At 46.8% G+C, this 20,436-nt stretch overlaps 1 protein-coding gene across 2 annotated transcripts in view; it reads right to left on the reverse strand.

Moving 5' to 3' along the window:
• Positions 1 to 8,849: 8,849 nt before the first annotated feature.
• Positions 8,850 to 20,436, reverse strand: part of PRICKLE2 (prickle planar cell polarity protein 2) — a 106,968-nt gene continuing 95,381 nt past the window's right edge. For both annotated transcript variants that reach the window (XM_034775584.1, XM_034775583.1), the window contains exon 8: positions 8,850 to 11,619. In XM_034775584.1, the coding sequence (XP_034631475.1) occupies positions 10,751 to 11,619 (869 nt within the window). In that variant the 3' untranslated portion in view covers positions 8,850 to 10,750. The remainder of the gene's footprint in view (positions 11,620 to 20,436) is intronic.

Here is a 20,436-nt window from a genome sequence, read left to right on the forward strand (position 1 = left end):
AACAGGCAGCTTCCTCCTACTAGACACACACAGTTGTATTAAGCCTCTGGGGGAAAGGGCCTGGTTTCTTTCACTGCAATCTTATTGAAAAGTTCCAGCTGTCGTGCAGACATCAGTAAAGCATTAGCTCCATTTTGCAGGGCACAGAGCTCCAGCTAAAATGTTCAAAAAGGCTCCTGGAGGCAGCCCACACGAAAGATTCCAAGCCGGGCAGAAAGTGCCAGATAGCAGCCTCACGTCACAGCCTCGATCCCTTACAGATGGTGTTGGATGTGCTTGAAAGGAAAGCAGCTGATGGACGGGGGGGGGGGGGGGGGAGAGACAGTCCTTCAAGTTGCATTATGAATGGCCTGGTTTCTGGAGGAGTGGCTCACCCCCCGGCTTCCACTGATCACAGAGCTTGACAACCATGCGTGCGCAGAGCTCTGAAGATCAGGATGAAAGAGGAGCTAAAACAGAGATTAACAATGGCAATGTTGCAACATTCTTAAGAAAGATGGAGCCTAATTCACTGAAAATTAGAGGGAAAATTCCTTCCACTGCCAGAATCCCGGGGTGAAATTCTCTGCCTTGTGTTATGCAGAATTGCAGCCTAGGGGCTCAGGGCAGTGCCTTCTAGCTTTAAAATCTCTGCTGTTTACTCTGTAAGTATAAAAGGTCCATGGTATACATTCAGTCAGTCTTGTACGGCCTGCTCCTGGCAACCTACCTACAACCTACCGTGGGTCGGGCGCTCGGTGCCTAAACCAGGAACCCCACCACTCGCTGAGTGATTGGGGGCAGGGAACGCCAGAGACCCACTTGAATGAAAGCCAGTATCCATAAAGGAGTCTCTCCCTCTGGTGCTACTGCCTTGCAGCTAGTTCTTGGTCGAATTAAGGTGAGAGGTGTAAACCCTGAACCAAATGCACAGTGGGGAAAAATGTCAGACACTTTGCACTGCAACTCAGCTCTGCCCTCTGGCATCTTCTGCAGCTGAGCTGGCTTCTGTATGTCTTGGCCTCCAAGGCTTTAGGCCCAGTTGGTACTGCCAAGGTTTTGCCTGCTTATTAGTGTCTGCCAAGGCAGACGTGCCAAAGGTTTGGATATGATGGTTACTCTTTTTGTACATGCACAGGTATGACCAACAAACAATCTAGAGGCGGTCAGTGACCCTAGAAAGGCCTCCATTATTGACTGAGAGCTGGAGAAACTTGATGTAGACATAACCACTTCTCCAAAACCAGCCTAGTTGAGGCAGGTTTGCTACATGAAATTACATCTCGTTCTACCTTGGAAAAAGCAAACTCGGGGTGGGTTTTGCAGTCAAAATCTTATTAGAACCTGTGGTTGAATGTCCCGTTGCAACATGAATATCCATCACAGTTTGCTTTGCCATTATCACCCTTATATATGGCCCAACACTTTCCTCCACCTCTGAAGAAAAGGACTTGCTCTATCAGCAACTCAGCGGTGTCATTCTAAAGTTACCAATGGTTGAGGAACTCTATCTACCAGGAGACTTCAATGCTAGAGTTGACTCAGATCACAAGATGTGGTTGCTATGCATTGGTCGCCATGGGTTGGGAAAAATGAACGACAATGGGCAAAGAATGTTGGAGGTCTGCACCCACCGAGGATTTTGCATTACCCAACACTTGCTTCCACGGTGGTCCTTGCCGGAAGGTCTGGTGGAAACACTTCAGAGCTGGACCCTGGCACCAACTGGATTTAACTGTCAATTGTAGAAAACACCTACAGGATGTTCTCCACACTCTGTTTTCACAATGCAGATGGTGACACAGGCCATGAGTATGCATGTTGCAAAAAAAAAAAAAAAGGCTTTCGCTGAGAAAATTCCATCATACCAAAAACAGCTGTTGCCCACGCATTAACATCAACAGCACAAAAGACCAAGGAAGGTGTTTCCAATTTACTACAAATCTCAGGGAAGCTACGTCATTGAGTGCACCTCCCCTGAATGCTAATGCAGCATGAAATGCACTCAGAATAAATATCCATGTGGCCGCAATCTTAACTTCTGGTTAAAAACAAATCTGTACGCGATAAAGACTGGTTTGCAGCATACTCCGAAGAACTGCTTCCAGTTATTGAAGTCAGCTGTACCACATACTTCCACCACCACATGTCCTGAGACGTGCTAAACTCAGAGTGGCCAAGAACGCATTGCAATAAACAGCAAAGCAATGTGCCCTTTCACAGCGGTATGTGCAAGAAGATGCAAACAGCCTTTGAGAATGGAGATCTAAGCGGTGTATATGATGGAATCAAGACCACAATAGGTCCTTCAGCCAAGAAGCTTGCCGCACTCAGATCTCTTAATGGAGACCTCATTGACAGAAGCAAACGTATGCAATGCTGGGTGGAATACTATCACAAACTCTATTTGATTGAAACCACTGTTTCTGAAGCAACACTAAATGTGATGCCCAAGGCTCCAGCCTATTGAAGCATTGCTATAGAACCATCTATGAATGAGCTTGAAATGGCAACCACCTCCCTGGCCACAGGGGAAAAAAAATGCACTTCCAGTTGAAGTACTGAAACAAGAAGAACAGATTGTACTTAAACATCTGGCCAATGTTTTGCTTGCCTCCTGTAGGGAAGAAAGGATACCACATGATACGAAGGATGCCAACATCATAACAGATAAAAACAAAGGAGATCAGAGTGTTTGTAACAACTAAAGAGGAAGCTATCGTTTTAGTGTTGCTGGCAAGGCATTCACATGGGTCATTCTCAAAAGACTAAGGTCTTGATGAATGTGTATATCCAACCAGTCAGTGCAGCTTTTGTGTTGACAGATCAATGATCGACATGGTCTTCACACTAAGGCAATTGCAAGAAAAGTGTCAAGACCAAGGAAGACCTCGCTACATGGCCTTCATAGATCTTACAAAGGCTTTTGACCTGGTCAGCACAAAGGGCCTTTTCCAATTGCAAGAGCGAATTGGTTTCCCTGCCTTCCACATCTCAATCTGATTTGATCTGTCCATGGTGGCATGAAGGCTATAGACCAAGTTTAGTATGCTGATGATGAAGTTGACAGCTTTGAAATCCATAGTGCCGTCAAGCCAGGATGTGCTTTGCCACCAACATTCTTCCCTCACTGCTTTGGCATGCTGTGGCATCTAGCACCAAGGATATACAGCTCTATGCAAGATCAGGTGGAATATGCTTCACCAGTGCATGTCTAAGAGAAAAAAGCAACGTCAAACACCGGCTGATAAGAGAACTTTTCACTGACGCTGCAGTGTTCATTGCACACAGCGAAGAGGAGCATCAGCAACTTTGCGGTAGCTTTGCTCCAGCTTATGGTGGCTTTGGACTAACCATCAGTCTAAAGAAGACCATGATTGTGGCACAAGGTGTGATGACTGCACCAGACGTTAGAATAACTAGTGCACTATGCTGGAGGTTGTGCACAAGTTCTGCTATCTAGGATCTACAGTGTTGGCTAACTTCACTCCAGATGAATAGCTTAATTCTCACATTGGCAAGATACCAAATTTGGCCAACTGACCAAGTGCATGTGAGAAAACAGGAAACTAACCCTGAACTATTAGCTACAGGTCTGCCAGACATGCGTGCTAAGCCTGCTGCTGCATGGTGGCAAGACCTGGCCCATGGGGGGGAGGGATAGCTCAGTGGTTTGAGCATTGGCCTGCTAAACCCAGGGTTGTGAGTTCAATCCTCAAGGGGGCCACTTGGGGATCTGGGGCAAAAATCAGTACTTGGTCCTGCTAGTGAAGGCAGGGGGCTGGACTCGATGACCTTTCAAGGTTCCTTCCAGCTCTAGGAGATGGGATATCTCCAAAAAAACCCACAAAAAAACAAAACAACAACAACAACAAAAAACCTACAGCAGGCATGAGAGAAGGCTAAACATCTTCCACACCCATTGTCGTCACCATATTCTAATTATCAAGTGGATATCCAAAGTCTTGACACTGAAGTACTTGAGAAAGCAAAATTGCCAAGTCTAATCACTAGCCTTAGCACGTTGGCTTAGTCATTTGCACTGAATGGACAATGGGCGCATTCCAAAGGATCTCCTGCAGGGGGGAACTTGTGGATGCTCCAAGGCCACTGGGCTGATGTAGGCTCAGGTTCCAGGATGTTTGCAAGAGGGACTTGAACACGTTCAATACTGACATGACATAAGCTGGGAAGAGGCAGCTAGGAACAGGCAAGGCGGGAGAGCTGCACTGCATCAGGGGGGTCACAGAGGCTTGTGCTTACACTGTCATCTTTCAAGGTGGACAGCGGCTAGTCTAGTATAAAGGAGAAGCAGGTCCCAAGTATCTAGAGTGCCCTAAAATTCATCCAAAGCAGCGAGGTCACATCTGGTACTATATGCTGTATGTGAAACAACCTTAGGGGCTCTCTAGAGAGGAAGCAATGTGTATGACGAGGCTTCTCTGTAGTAGTATTTCTCTCAAAACTATCAATACGCCAGGTCAGAGCCGTAACCCAACCAGACGATTCTGGTTTGAGAGACAAAAACTGGGTTAAAATCTGAGTCCCCACCACCCCTGAAACCATACTTAGCATCATTCCCGGGGCTCAAGACAGAACACTCCTGCTTCTTAAAACTCTCCTCTGCCACATGCCTAAAAAAATTCAGCAGCGGTCAGGCAGTGCTGAGGTCACCGTTTCTCATGCTGACCAGTATGGTCTCATTGCGGCCTTGTGCTTTCTGGCTATGTCATTGTCACATGCTTGATACTTCGATTGTAAGCTCTTTGGGGCAGGGATTCTCTTTTTCTTGTGAGCAGCACCAGGCGGCCCTGATCCGTGGCTGGAGTTGCTCGGCACTAATAATTGACAAAAGCGTTATTGGTTCTTTCTCCCCCCCCCCCTTTCTTTTCTTCATCGGCAACACTACTTTAATAGATGTAACTCTACATACTAAAACAAATGATTTGTGTTGTCATAGGGCTTGGGAGCCGCAGGCATGGCCCAGAACCCCATTGCAATAGGTGCTGTAAAATCAGATCACTTGTATAGGTGCCTTGTTATAATTTTAGGTGCCTAACTTTAGCAGTTGGCCTAGATTTTTGTGTGGTGTGCCCCAAAGGGTCGCTCTGTCCCAAAATATCACTTGCCTGGGTTGAGTGGGACAACAGTCCTGCATGTCTTTGCTCTTGGGTTCCCCTTTCTAATACACCTGTATTCTTGGAGTCATAAAATTGCGTTGAGAGAGGAGGGATCTCTGGGTGTGATACAGTGCGTGTACAGTGGGGAACGGCTACAGAATCAGGCCATAAGTAGGAATTAGCCTAAATATCGTTGAGGATCTGGAACATGGGGTTTGGAGTTTTAGGTGGTAATCCATGCTGTTGGGTAAATATCTTATCCTCTAAACTTTCGGAGGGTTGACCACATGGCCATAGGAACATTAGCTGGGCTGTTGCTACCACGCCAAGAGTTGGGCTTACTTCTCCCCCAAACTGATGGATTCTGTCACTCTTGCTTCTTTGATTGCTAACTGCTAAACTTTTATTGCTTCCTGGTCCCTCTGAGGGGGCCTATAATCTGAAACATATTGTGAGAACTCATAAGACGTAGGCCCGTGAAAGAGCTGGCATCCTCCCTTCTCCTACCTTATTGTGGGCCTTCCAAACATTCTTCAGATAGTAAACCGGCTTGCTGGCGTTCAACCGTGGCAAAGCTTACACATCCATCAGGCAGGGAGCAGGAACTATGGCAAAGGACTTCTCTCTTGCTCCTTGTCACAGGAGAAAAGCAGGTTTCAATTGTCTATATCAGGGGTCGGCAATCTTTCAGAAGTGGTGTGCCGTGTCTTCATTTATTCACTCTAATTTAAGGTTTCGTGTGCCAGTAATACATTTTAACGTTTTTAGAAGGCCTCTTTCTATAAGTCTATAATATATAACTAAACTATTGTTGTATGTAAAGTAAATAAGGTTTTTAAAATGTTTAAGAGGCTTCATTTAAAATTAAATTAAAATGCAGAGCCCCCCGGACCGGTGGCCAGGACCCGGGCAGTGTGAAATCAGCTCGCGTGCCGCCTTTGGCACATGTGCCATGGGTTGCCTACCCCTGGTCTATATGATGTGACTATATGTTTGGCCTTTATTTAATTTTGTTGCCATGGAAAATATTGGAGAGATGAATTTAAGCAAGGGGTAGCGTGTATATGGAACTTCTGGGAGATTGCTTTTTCCAAGTAGCCCTACATGAACACATTTGCTGTTGAATGAAGACTGGAGACATTAATATAAGGAATATCCTGGAGCCTAGAGACGCTCATTGCTCTTTTGACCTTTACCGTACCTTGTTAGCAGATAATGAATACTTTGTATCCACAAGAGATGTCAACAATTTTAAAAATTTCATAATTATGGAAAACAAACAGGGAAAAACGGATACATTTCCCACAAATGACTAACCCATTATTCAGCCACTTAAGAAGGGAGGGTCAAAACTTTTTTTTTGAATGTTGAAATTTCAAAATGAAAGTTTCAGAAACGTGTCTGTGAAAATATCCCCCTCATTTGTTGGGATTGGTGCCAGTAATCATCTTGTGTTTTATACACTGACGATTGGCCTTACTTGACTACTGAACTTCAGTGTTAGGTGACAGAAAGACAGCTGCAAGTGGACTTTGTCCGTTGGTAGGTAAGGAGATTTCTATGGAGAAATGACAACGTTGGGGAAACAGAAAAGAAACGAGGATGATGGGAAATAAATTGACAGTGACCCACGGCATCTCTCTATCTGCATGAAACGGCAAACCACTCCTCCTCCTCCTGCTAAAAAACCCAACTTTTCTCTTCGTCCTGCGAAGGGATCTAGGAGCTCCTTGACAGGAATTAGCAAAACAAATCCTAGGGAAGTGGTCCTGGAATTGCCTCTCTTCGCCTGCGGACACTCTCATTGACAGGGCTGCTCAGATTTGAATATATTCCCTTTTACTTTACTCCATCCTTGTAGTTTTTCTTTTAAGGCAAGTGTCAACTTCAGGCAACGGCTAACCTTTCCCAAAGAGCATGGGACCCAGCTCCTCAAAATTATGGAAGTGCCTAATTCCCATTGAGCTGGGCCCTAGTCCTGACTGATGGCCCAGGTGGAGGCATCTGCTCAGGATTCTCAGCCGTGAAGCTTCTCTTGGAGTTGGGTACCTACGGCAGTCCATGCTCTAGCAGCTGAAACCCAGATCTTTCTTGCAAAAAAAGGGGAGGGAGACTGTCCCGTCCATATAGCCAATAGTCCAGGGGTTAAGGGATGTGGGATGACCATGTTTCAAGTCCTTGCTCTACTGGATTTGGAGCAGGGACTTAAACCAATATCTCCTACCTGAGTGCCTTGACCCGGTGTTTCCCAAGCAGTGGCTTCCAACCCACCAGTGGGTTGTGGGAAGGATCTAGGTTGGTCACGCATGCCCTGGAGGTGCTCCCATGCTCACTTCCCCAGGCAGCAGCAGCACAAAGAAAGCGCCTCTGGGACATGTGCAGGGTGGGAACGAGCTGTGGACTGGCATGCTCAGTGGGTCTGGCTGCTTCCTCTGCCGTGCTGCTGCTGCCCGGACCCCGCTCTCACTTCCCCAGGCAGCAATAGCGTGGAGGAGAAAGAGGCCGACAGCAGCCTGGTAGTGATCGTGGCCCGGCAGCAGGAAGAGAGGGGCTGGCTTGAAGGAGCATGCCCAGACACAATAATTCTCTCATTATAGCATGGCATTGTAATGTGGGCCATATTTTCAGTACCTATGGAATGGCCCTAGACTTCATTCATTAAGGTTCTTTCTTATCTTCTGCAAAGCCAACCCATGTCAGTGGAACCTACCTAGAACAGCCTGGCGGATCGGGGCCTTAGAGAGGGATTATATTGGAAAGGTTGTAGCAATCATCTCTGATTGGTGATAAGCCCTGACCACCTGTTTTAGGTTTAGGTAACCAGCAAATGTAACCTTATAGCCACTGATTTTATCAGAAGACTTTTCTTCCCATTTTTCTGTCGGTAATGAGAAGCCACAGAGGGCAATAACCTTGCGAATTAGTCCTTAATCTGTTGGCCAAGAAATTTAAGAATTGACTATACAAACAACAGTTAATTCTCAGGAGGTTCAGTTATGTGAAGCACTTAGATCTGAAAGACAGCGTGCAGACCTAAGAGATTCATTGTGTTTTTTAATCATTGACAAGGAGTGAAAATCGTATTTTTGAGAAACAAATTATATAAAGTACCCTGTGATTAATGTCATATTGGTCATTGAGAGAAGTAAACTGACCCTACTTAACAGAACTCTTCTGGATACTATCTAAAAAGCTTGGATTCTTGGTAAGAAAAATGATTTATAAATTACAGGTCAGAGCCTCACCTGATGAAAACTGGTGTCACTCTAGATACCAAGAGAGCTATGCCAATTTTCATCAGTTGAGGATATGGCCATATATGTGTAAAACTAATGAATCGTGGTCACATTAACACAGCAGATGGCCAAGGAGCTCCTATATGCTGATTTCTCAACAAACCATCAAAATCAAATCATATAGGGTGCTATTTCTCAACAACTGGTCTATGGACCGGCGCCGGTTCCTGAGATCTCTCTGACAGAGTTTAGGAAGGCGGCAAGCAGGTCCCTGGTATCAAAAAGGCTGAGAAACACTGATCTAGGGGATTTAGTTAGTTTTTGTGCTTTAATTATAGAACAGACTGAAAATAAATTAAAAAAATGACTCAACTTCACAAGTTATAGACATTCTTTAAAAAAAAACACATACACACACATTGGTCTTTTCCCCCTTTGGATCAATATTTCCATTTATTCCAGCTGGAAAAACATTTGTTGTTTTAATACTTAGTCTTGTCTCTTTTTTTTTTTAAAAAATAATCATCATCACATTCTCCTTACAAACAACAAAAATTTCCTAGCAATAGTCTGTGGTATAGAGACCTCCATCTTCAAGATTTCCCACATTCGCTGCTTTTGACAGGCAATAGTTTGTTCCCAGTTACAAAACACATTACGTTAGGTCCCAATCCTGCAATGGAATCTGCCTTTGTGGCTCTAACTGCAGGAATGGGTCAGGTGCATACAGGTCTTTCAGTGCCTAACTATGCAGACAGGTGCTTTTGTAAACCCCTCTAGGTGTCTAACTCCCATTGACTTTTAGTGGTGCCTAACCTGCTTAGGAGCTTTTGAAAATCCCACTAGCCGCTTTACTGCATCTTTAGGCACCTAAATACCTTTGTACCTCGGCTCCTTCTGCCACTGACGTCAATGGGAATTTTACCATCAACTCCAATGGGAGATTGATCGAGTCCCCAAACCCTCCACAATACAGTACAAAAGCTGTTGTGAGCTGGCAACACCCTGACCTGCTGTGAAAGAAATTGCACCCACATTACAGCCCTACAGAAAATCTGCCCTCTTCATTGTCCCATCTGGGAACAGGATGAGACACACCTTGATGTTCAGGACCCAAATGGTTTAAAGCATACAGAGAAAAACTCACATCCACCATAGCACAATACATTTGAGTCCTATTTATATAACACTCTACCATGTTGATGCTTTTGTAGATTGATTCTAGCGCCAAATAACAGGCTCAATCCCACCCTGGGACTACACACTCCAAACTCCTATTGACCTCCAAGGGAGTGTGGGGGGGGAGAGCTCCATGCTGGAATTAAGCCCAATGTGATTAGTTTGTATTCATTTTATTATGATCTATGTAGCAGGCGGTGTTGAAGATTCCTTTTGGTAATGAGCAGCAGTTAACATAATCCAGGAAACTAGAGCACCATAAGACAATTCTATACTCAAAACAATGTCATGCTGACATCACACAATTGCACCATTTACATTTTTATTTACTCCAAATAATTGTTCAAAATTTAGTCACATCAGCATTCTCTCCAGAGATGGAACATTCCTTCCCCAACTTTGGTTGTTAAAACTTTGCAGACATTTGGTCGTTGGGTCTATTCTATTTGACAAAAAAGTCACTTTTGCAATTGTAAAGACTCCTATATGTCGCTGATAGAGTAACTGAAAATCGAAGGTGTGAGCAGACTCCAAAACGCCTTCTAGGCCTCTTTAAGACTGAACAAAGCATAAAATGTTCTTTTGATTTACCAGGAATGAAAAGACTTAACCCCTCCCCCCCAAGATTTCACTGATATACTTAATACATTTGATGGCAAAATTAGAAGGAATTCTGAAGTACCATTTGTTTAGCTCTGGCTGAAAACATTTATGAATGTGCATGCAGTTTCCCAGTGACTCCTAAGATATAGAAATTCCTCTGATATTACAAAATACAAAAATATTTTCTCCAAACTCTCATTTACATTGCATTTACAACGATCATGGAAATAACTTAGACTCCAGCACTGACTGAGAGACAAATTACTTACCAATATGGGTAATGAAAACCAAAGCGGATTAGGAGAACACAAGCTGTTGATTATAGTGAACAGTGGTAACTAAAACATATGGACAAACTGGGCTTAAAGAAGTGGCAGTATTTAGGAAGAAGAGCAAAAATACTAGGTAAATATTACAGGCTAAAGTGAATTGTTTTTTTCCAAAGTAAAATGTGCAAAATATATTCACCGTGCCAATGATTTGTGACTACTTATAGAAGCCAATCTACAACCTTCTTACAAATCCCCCGTCTTCAGGTCTTTTTGTTACAATAAAAAGCGCATTGAAGATCTAAAACAGTGCAAGTTTATGAGTGAATTTACATTCTCAGAACGTGCCCAGGCACCGACACTGTTACGATATGATACAGTTTTTGCTCTTTTGTCTTTTTCGGCTGTGCAACTGTCCTCTGCCACCCAACGTGGAAGCCTTGGGCATGCCATATGATCCATATTTGTGCAGGAGCTCCTCGCTGGTAACGTATCGGAGATGGGCAGGTTGCGGGATTGGCTCCCCAAGGAAATACCCTTCATTGTCAGACTCTGAAGAGGAGGAGCAGGTAGAACACCAGTCATATTCGGCAAAATAGGGGCCCCATCTCTCCCCCAGATGGTTCTGCAAAGCAAGATCCGAGACAGTCCTTGGACACTGACCATACAGGTCTCTGCGGGGGCCCTGTTCCATCGTCTCTCTGCAGCTTCTCTGGTGCACAAATTGGTCATAGTCCTCTCTGGCTCGCAGCGAGGGCCTCTCTTTCAATCGACAGCACTGTTCACTGGCCAGATGGAGGGCGTTATCTGAACGGGAGCGTCTGGACCGCCGGGATCTGTGTGGGCGGTAACGCCGATCGTCATCCCGGAGATTAGTTCGCCTGCGTGTGCGCTCGCTCATAGGGGGAAGTCTAGAACTATCCTGTCCAGGAATTTTGTTCCCTGGAATCCCGCTGTCATACTCAAAACTCTGATGCATCCTTCCATGCGATGGCATCTCTCTGTAACTGACCGGATTGGCAAGGTCACGCAGGTTAGGCTCCATATCTTGGTACTGTTGCACAGACAAGAGGCTACGGACTGACTCAGCACTTCTAAACTGCACAGAGGAGTTCAGCGTCCCTATGTTACTCATCTTCTCCGAAACGTTCATTCCAGAATCTTTGCTCAGATCAGGCATTGAAAATCTAGAGAGGTGCTCCTGGCGCTTGGCGCCACCGTCCGCAGAGAGTCCTGGTGGGGAGGAGGAGAAAAAAGGCAGTTAACGTGATTCTTCCACTGCAACAGCACAATGCGAGGGGCTGCACTTCGCTTGGCAACACCGATCCCAATCGTCAAAAGCAACCAAGGCCCAGAGCCTTAAAAGGTATTTAGGCACCTAACTCCCATTGGAATCACAGCTGAGGGTCTGGACAGAGGTGATTTTGGGTGCGTCACTTGAGACACCTGAAGGAGGCGTGATGTTCAGAAAGTGCCGAGCACCCTCGCTTTGGTAATGAAGGCTGCTTTAAGGTGGTGCAAGTTGCCTCCTTCCTCCTTTCGCCCCCCCCGCCCCAAGGGGCCCCCCCTGCAACCGCCCCCCCCCCCGCCCCGAGGCGCTCCCCCCAGCCTGGGGACCCGTGCGGCAGCTCCCCACCCCAGCTCCCCTCTGCTCCGCCTCCTCCCCAAGCACGCCGTCGCCGCTCCACTTCTCCCACCTCCCAGGCTTGCGGTGCCAATCAGCTGTTTGGTGCCGCAAGCCTGGGAGGGAGAGAAGCAGAGCGGGGCGGCGTGCTCAGGGGAGGAGGCAGAACAGAGGTGAGCTGGGGCGGGGAGTTCCCCTGCATGCCCCCCCCCTTACTTGCTGCAGGCAGCCCTCCCCGCGCCCCCCCGGCCCCAGCTCCCTCCGCCTAAATGCCGACAACGACCGGGGCGGCTGTAGATCCGGACGCCGCCGAAGGACCCAAAATGCTGCCCCCCAAATGCTAGCGCCCTAGGCGCCCGCCTAAGTCGCCTAATGGGTTGCACTGGCCCTGAGTGCTACCCCTGGCAACGTTCATGCTTCTGTAGCAGTATCAGGCCTTCTGTCCTATGACAGCCCACTGTAATAACGAGTGACATGATCAGACACCGTTCAGAGATGTCAGGGCTGTACCTTGTGTAATATTATTTAGCCACTAGGCGAAGACATGGCCACAAACCGTTGAGCAGACCCAGGTGCCATCCTGTAGAGGACACTGGTGACAGAGGTCTTCTGGAAGGACAGAGCAATGTACTGTCACAAAGCCAAGGCCACCAGAATATCACAGTAATAGCAGTGACAGAAGCCAGACCCTGCTCCAAAAGCACAGGCCTCCATCACTTGAGCTCAGAAACACTCTCCATTAGCTATTAGCAATATAGGGTCTACGTGACCCAAAGAGGAGCAATTCTGTCATTCAGGACAGGGCAGTGGTGCAAACAGACACTAACCCAGGGGCTCTTCAGAAGTTAATATGCGGCTCCTTGTACAAGCACCGACTCCGGGGCTGGAGCTACAGGTGTCAACTTTCCAATGTGCCGGGGGGGGGGGTTCGCTGCTCAACCCCTGGCTCTGCCCCAAGACCTGCCCCCACTCCACCCCTTCCCACCCCCTCTCCTGCTGTGCCCTCGCTCCTCGCCCCCAGAGCCTCTTGGATGCCATGAAACAGCTGATTGGGAGGTACGGGAAGGGAGGGGGAGGCGCTGATTGGCAGGGCTGCCGGTGGGTGGGAGGCGCTGGGAGTGGAGGTTGTGGGGAGCTGATGGGGGGCTGCTGACATATTCCTGTGGCTCTTTGGCAATGTACATTGGTAAATTCTGGCTCTTTCTCAGGCTCAAGTTGGCCACCCCTGCACGAGCCAGTTCACTACAGTGGTGCACATTGTCCCCCACGTGGGTGTGGAAAGAGGAAAAAGTTATTTCCATGGCACCGTATACTTGCCCACTTTGTGTGCCAGGCTGATGGAGGACCTGGGGCCTGGCCAGGCTGTGGTGGGGAGGTATATGGAACCAGGCAGACACATATCCAGGGCCATGGAGATCCCCCAAGACAGTGGTAGGATTCTTAAGGACCCTAAGGGGAGCCGGACTGATACACAGAAGCAGGGGTTGCCAGTGCAGAATGGCCCTCGCTTTCTATTGATCGCTGGGGAACTGCCGAATTTGGGGGGAATTATCAGGGATCCTTGTGTAGATTCTCTGTCTAAGAGCCTCCTCTTGTAGGATGGGGGAGCCAGGCTAATATTAGCGGCGACGTACAGAATGGCAACTGGATGGGAGTTCAGTGACTCTCTGTAGCAGCTGTAGAGGGCTTGTTACAAGAGCACAAGTCAGCTCACCACCCCCTTTGGGACGAGAACTAGATTACAGCCAACGTCCTTTACTATTCCTCTGAGCTCTGCTCTCCAGCCGGAGAGGCTCCGACTATCCGCTCACTGCTTGGTAACTGGCTGTACCCAATGCTCATGTTGCAGTCTCTAGATGCCACATTTCAAAAACTATTTCAGCTGAAGTATAGTTTATTCCAAATCAAATGTCGAAAGTTGACACTGGCATTTTTTGATAACCTTTCTGCGCAAACTAATTGGTAAGATCTCTGCAGCATTAGCACGATTTAAAGGCATGCTCCTTGTGCCATCGCTGAGACATTCTGACTTTGTAAATTGGTTGAAAAAATTCACAAATAAATTGCTCTGTTTTTCTTAGTAGAACTTTCCATTGCTTAATCTACAGCCTGACTTCTTTGGCATAAGCCATTTTCTGGCAAACTTCATTTTATTAAGGCCAAATCCTGTTGTCAGTAACCATGGTTTAAATCTAGAGCATTTCTGTCAAAATCAAGATGTTACTCTAGACTTTCTGCATAATTTGGTCCCTGAAAATCAGCTGTTACTTGACAGAAAACTTCAAAGATTGACCAGGATTATCAAAAGTGCTCAGTTTTGGCTTAACCCTACTCCCACTGAAGCCAATGAGAGTGTTACCATTGCAACTTTGACAACTCTTATCATGAGTCCTACAATATTTGGTGTTTTTCTTCAAGCCCCAGCTCCTGGAGTCATGTTATTATGTGAGAATCTCAGCTTTCATTTTAAATGAAGTATATTTCTAGACCTAATGGTTATAGAGAAAAGCTAAAAAATGTGACTCCTAAAGACTCAAACACCAGAAGGCAAATAAAACCATGGTGCATTTTTATTTTTTAAGCCAACCTCATGATGGGATGGGGGGGTGAGACTCATGACTTTGGAACATTTGGGGTTGGCCACACTGACTTTAATGGGGCAGAGTGAGGCCAACCCTGCACACTTTTGAAAATCCCACCCATAATGTCTGGTTAGAAACAGTCCGGCTTTATGCTCAATGCCATTTTCATTTTTCCTTTCCTCATTTCCCCCTCTGTCATCACTATTGATATTTTCCTGGCAAATGGATCTTTGCTGCTTGAGCAGTTATCTTCTGCTCCTTGTTCCCCACTCTGTCACACCAGTCCCTTCTATAGCAATCAGTTTCAGGATGTCACAAAGACAGATGTACAGCTTCAAATGAGGAATAACTGGCTTTTAATAATAAGGAACACCAGCACCACTTCGCATTTATATAGTTTCAAATACCTGTGTATTTCCTCAACAGCAATAGAACCCACCTCTCTTGACTTGCAGTCCCATGCTTTAAAAACACCCCATTCCTTTAATTCATCATCCATAATAATAAAAATTACTGTCTAGGGAGAGTTAAATACAACATGGAAGTAGATCTAGAGCTGAACAATGTTTTTACATTATCCAGGAGATATAGTAGGAGCCTTAATCCCACCAAACAAGACATGTTTAAAGGAAATGCATTTGCCACTGTCCAGCTGGGCTCTTATCATGTTGGAGATATGAAATTCTAAAGAGATTATCATTTATTTCAGGTAGTGCCCATGATGTGCTAGGCCAGAGGTACTCACAAGAAATTTTTTGGTGGCCTTAGCGTGTGGCCGGTGGCCTCTCGGACAATTTTTCCTAAAATACTTAACTTTAGGAAAAACAAATATGCACATATCCATGTCCAAATCATTGTAATTTATTTCAGTAAGGGTTTTTTGCTGACTCAATGACAAAAATAATGTACGATAGTCTCTATTCTTTACTGGACCTAAACAGAACAGAAACAAAATAAAGTGCGTTGCAAGGTCTTGTCTTTTTTGTTATTTCTTTGGCTTTTTTGATTCCTTTTTTTAAGAGCTGCTAGCTAGTAAGTCTTCTGCTGTGAAAACTGATATTTGTATATTTGTTGATCACCACGTTTCACAGCAGACTTACTAGCTAGGTGGGAGGCAGTGAAAAGTGATATTAATAAACATACAAATATCGCTTTCCACAGCAGACTTACTGAGCCCCGGCACAAGCCGGGTGACAACTTAAGACCCGGATGGCGTGGGTGGGAAGTGGCGGGGTCCAGAGGCAACGGGGGATTGGTGAGCCTACAGCCGGAGCTTGAAGCCCGGCAGCTGGGGGATGGAGCCCCACAGCCAGAGCCTGCCGCCCACCACCCCAGGGCGGAAGCTGGAAGCCCACGCACCATGGCTCCTGGGAAGGTGGGGAACTCACATCGGCTGCCTGCTCCTTTGGCATTTGTGGCTCCAGACAGGGGTGGTGAGTTGTATGGGCCCATGTTCCAGCAAATTCAGGGCCCCAGGGGCCTGGCTCCACCAATGTTCGGGGCCGGGTCTCTCCCCTGGCCCCGCCTACTGCCCCCACGTGCCTCCCCCAAGCGTCCCTGCCTCACCTGCTCCCTGGAGAGCGGGTGGCTGCCCCCTGCGAAGGGAGCGGTGCTGGCGGCAGGGAGGAGGGGAGAAAGTGCAGCGGCATGGCAGACCACCTGCCCCACCAGGCGACTCTGAGGCTTATCCTGTCTGGACCTCCTAAGCAGTAGCATGGGCACGGGTGTGCATCGTGTGGGTGGGAGGGGGAGGAGAAGAGGGACCCTCCCCTGGAGCTCGCTGATGCCGGTGGGGAGAGGGCTATGGGGAGTCCACCTCTCTGGCTCCAGCCCCCGGGGAACCTGCCTGCTGCACCCCAAAGTTTGAACTCCTCATCCCCGGCCCAACCCCACCTCAGAGCCTGCACCCCCAGCCAGAGTCATCACCCAACCCCAACCCTCTGCCCCAGCCCTGAGTCCCCTTCTGCACCATGAACCCCTCTTCGCCGGCCCCACCCCACAGCCCTCACTCCAGCATCCCAATCCTCTGCCCCAGCCCTGAGCCCCCTCCTGCACCATGAACTCCCTTGTCCCTGGCCCCACCTGGCAGCCCTCACCTCCCGCACCCCAACTCTCTGCCCTACTATGAGCCTCCTCACACACTCCAAACCCCTCGTCCCCACCCCATTAATTTTGTGTAATAATAATAATCAATAATGGATAAATTCTTAATAAAGTTACCCAGAGAAAAAGAACAAAAGGGTAATTCATCAAGTGAGGGCCTGAGTTCGACCCCCAGCTTGCAAACTGAAGTTATACAAAAGAAAGATGTGGCAAATCTAAAAGATCAGAAAAGGAGTTTTCATCAATCTTGGCTATCAAGATTGACGTTGTTGGAGTACAATAGCAAATTAGACAGAGGTTTTTGCTTTTGAGGGTTATTGATCTAAGAGAGTTTGGTTGTTCCCGTATTCAAAAGAGTATTAATAACATTGATATTCTTAGTTAAATATTTTTTTCTTACGATGGTGATATTGTGCAATATCGGGAAATTGTTAAACATTTACTGTTTCCAGTCCAGTTTTACATTATTTTAAAAGACATATCAGTTTACAAGGCAGATGTGTGTGTGTGTGTGCGGGGGGGGAACTGGGGACTTGGACCCGTTCTGGGCACCACCAAAAATTATACAAACCTGTCGCCCCTGGCTCCAGAGAGGGACAGGGCCCAACCCCTACTGGCAGCCCCGGGAGAGGGGCCACTGCTTTGCCCCCACAATCACTGCCTAGGAGGCTGTGGCCAAAAGAAGAGCCCTGGTGGCCACACGTGGCCATGGGGGCCGCATTTGAGAAACACTCTGCTAGGCACTTTCCAAACAGGAGAGACACAATCCCTCCCTCAAGGAGTTTACCACCTAAAGACAGTCAGACAGACAGGTTTGTGGAAGGAAGTACAACATATAGACAATGACGTTCCTATGTGCTTTTAGCGCTGTTACCCTTTTCAAAGATGTCCGAAGGAGGAGAGGGCAGGTCATTAGGGCATTGATGATTAGGTTGAAATTTGTGTTTGGTGATCACATGGACGCCACAAGCATCAGAGGTATGATAAGATTGCTACTGACAGACATAAATTGAATGTCCAGACAGACGTCCTTCAAAACTTGGCTAGAGATTGAGCTGGGAGGGGCTACATGCTCCCATGCTCCATATCTTGAGGATGGCAATGTGTTTCCACATTGTGCAATTGGGTCAGAAGAAAAATAAATAGGATGTGGATTTCTGGTTGGCTGCCATGTGGTCCTACTCTTGTATACTGGCAACCCATCAACCCGTGGAGCTTCGCCAAGAGTGTCGGTGCAAGTAACAACAGCTGTAATAGTGAAAACAAACAGAACTGCAGAGGATAAACATGACCAACGGTTACTTGGCAACAGAACATGTGATGGCAATGCAATGCTTGCCTGTTGATGGAAAGGGACAAGAGGCACATCGCCATAGGAACTGCAGAAAGGGCATCAGGAGGAGGAAGAAAAGTTCTAGAGCAAAAGCTAAACGTCTGCCAAAGAGAAAGGCCCTCTCCTCTCAGATGGACTCACCAATACCCTGGGCCTAGATAAGACTCTCTATATAAATTACACAGTTAAAAATAGGACCAATTTCCAAAAGCTAAAAGCCCCCAGAGCGCCCCCAACCAAATTTCTCCCATGCTTTCTTCCTCCCATCTCCTCACAGGAAAAGCTTGGGACAAGTGATATGCCTTGTTGTACACACTGTGCATCTGTTTCATGACCTTTGCTCCCTGCTATGTAGGAACCTCTATGGCCGAGGAAGTTGGAGGAAGAGAGGGTTGGAGTTGGTCTTGAAGGTGCTTTGAGGTTCTCTGATAAAGGCTCTAGAGAAATGCAAAAGTAAACTCCATGAGATGTTAAGCAGATAAGCTATTTAAGCATCAAATGATGCAGAAAAGTGCCTACTTCTACATCTTTAGGTGCCTAATTCCCTATGGAAATCTGGCCCTGAGACAATGTGTGTATGACACAGTCACAAACACACTACAGTTAACCACAGTTACAGTAGTTAACAGCCATTCCCCTGACGCAACCTATCGGGCAGCAGAACTACTGCATGATTTGAGGCCTTTTGACATTACTGCAATACAAGTGACCAACAGTAAACTAATGGTTAACAAGACAGACGTGGAAGCTTTTGGTTTATACGTGACAGTTATCGACATCGCCTCGACGTACCTTTGAGCTGGCAGTTTGAAAGTGGCAGGTTGGAACAGGGCCTAGTACTGGGATAGTTAGATGCCTAGTACCCGCTACAGGCCCCAGAGGTGCAAGGTGCCAGTTTAACCAGTTCCTCAGCATGGAGGGAATCCTCAGCTAATGTTGAGCTGACGTAGCTCGAAGCCATGCCCTATCGCAGCAGATGGGCGTTGGGGAGGTGGCTGGGAAAAGAGGGTGTGTCAGGAGTGCCTCTGCAGTCTGGCTAATTCCAGCTGCCAGAACAATGCCTTGGGGCCATGGGCAGCCTCTGGGCTGCTCTGATTTATGCCAGGAGCCAGACTGGCTCCTGCTAGCTCCAGAATTGTCTCTCTCCCAGTTGGATTCCTAGTACATTTTAATATAAATTGTGTTCACTGACTAAGGTGCAGTTGAGAAAACACGAGCCTGAGTCTCCATTCATTACACGGAGTGTGTAACCATTATGGGAGTGTGTCCCCATTGACATCAATGGAGATATAAAACTGGGTGTGACAGAGCTGAGATCCAGGCTCTACCGCTCAGATCCACAAAGGTATTTAGCCTCCCAACCTCCAATGATTTCAATGGATCTGGGCCTAGATCTTTAATTGTGCTCAGACAATTCCAGACTCTCCCCACTCACAACACACACTGAGCTATTTTTCTTGAGAACTGGAAGTCACATAGAGAAATAATTTCAGAATACAGGGCAAGTGATTCAGCGTTATCCAATAGTGGGGTTTAAGCAGCACTTCTTAGATCCATGGAATTTAGGGGCTCTTCACCCACAGAGCCTCGTTATTAAACAAACACCAAGATTTAGAAGAGTGGGGAAAATATTGGTTATAACACGAACCCAGTTCTGAGAACATCTATCGTAATTTGAGAATCTGTTTCACCAGACTATCCAGGGGAGTGGAAAAATTACTCTAGCTCATGGCTGGAGCACATAATCACCACGAAACAATCCCAGGGTACACTACAGCACACACTCTGAGAAGCCCCCAACGCTGTTCCCAGAGGGAAGACACTCCAATGCAAACAGGAAGTCAGTCAGGTGTCCAGCAGCTGCACATCGTCATACCGCTACTCTGACCATACCCGTGGAGAGAGGTTAGGCCCACCATAGCGAAGGGGGAAGACAGCTTTTCATTATCTGGCTTAACTTGACTCGAAATAACTTTGCAAAAACTAAACCAAATCTACTTGAAACTTCACCAAGACGATCTCCTGCCAGCATAATTATTTTCCTATCAAGTGTGAAGCAAATTGGAGAAGGTGTTTGTGGAATATGAGAGGTTCAAAAAAAAATGAGGTGGGCTTCACTTTAGAAGATTTCCCCTAACTTTTGCCTCCTAATCTGTCAAAAAATAACTTGGCCTAGAAACTCCAAATTTGTTTTAATCTTGTTGACCTTGGCAATGTGGAGCGTTTCACTGGTCTGAGATTGCTGAAGGGGGAAATTAGCTCATTAATCAATGGCACTGATGCAGATATTAGGAATGCTGTGGAGCTCTTAAAGTGAGCAAGGCAAGGACATATGTTCTAGGCTATTCACAACCACAGGCTGGGGAATTCCTAAAGCACCCCAAATGCAAGTGGCGCTTTGAGGTTGA

Source organism: Trachemys scripta, chromosome 7 (genome assembly GCF_013100865.1).
Source record: "Trachemys scripta elegans isolate TJP31775 chromosome 7, CAS_Tse_1.0, whole genome shotgun sequence".
Taxonomy (NCBI): domain Eukaryota; kingdom Metazoa; phylum Chordata; order Testudines; family Emydidae; genus Trachemys; species Trachemys scripta.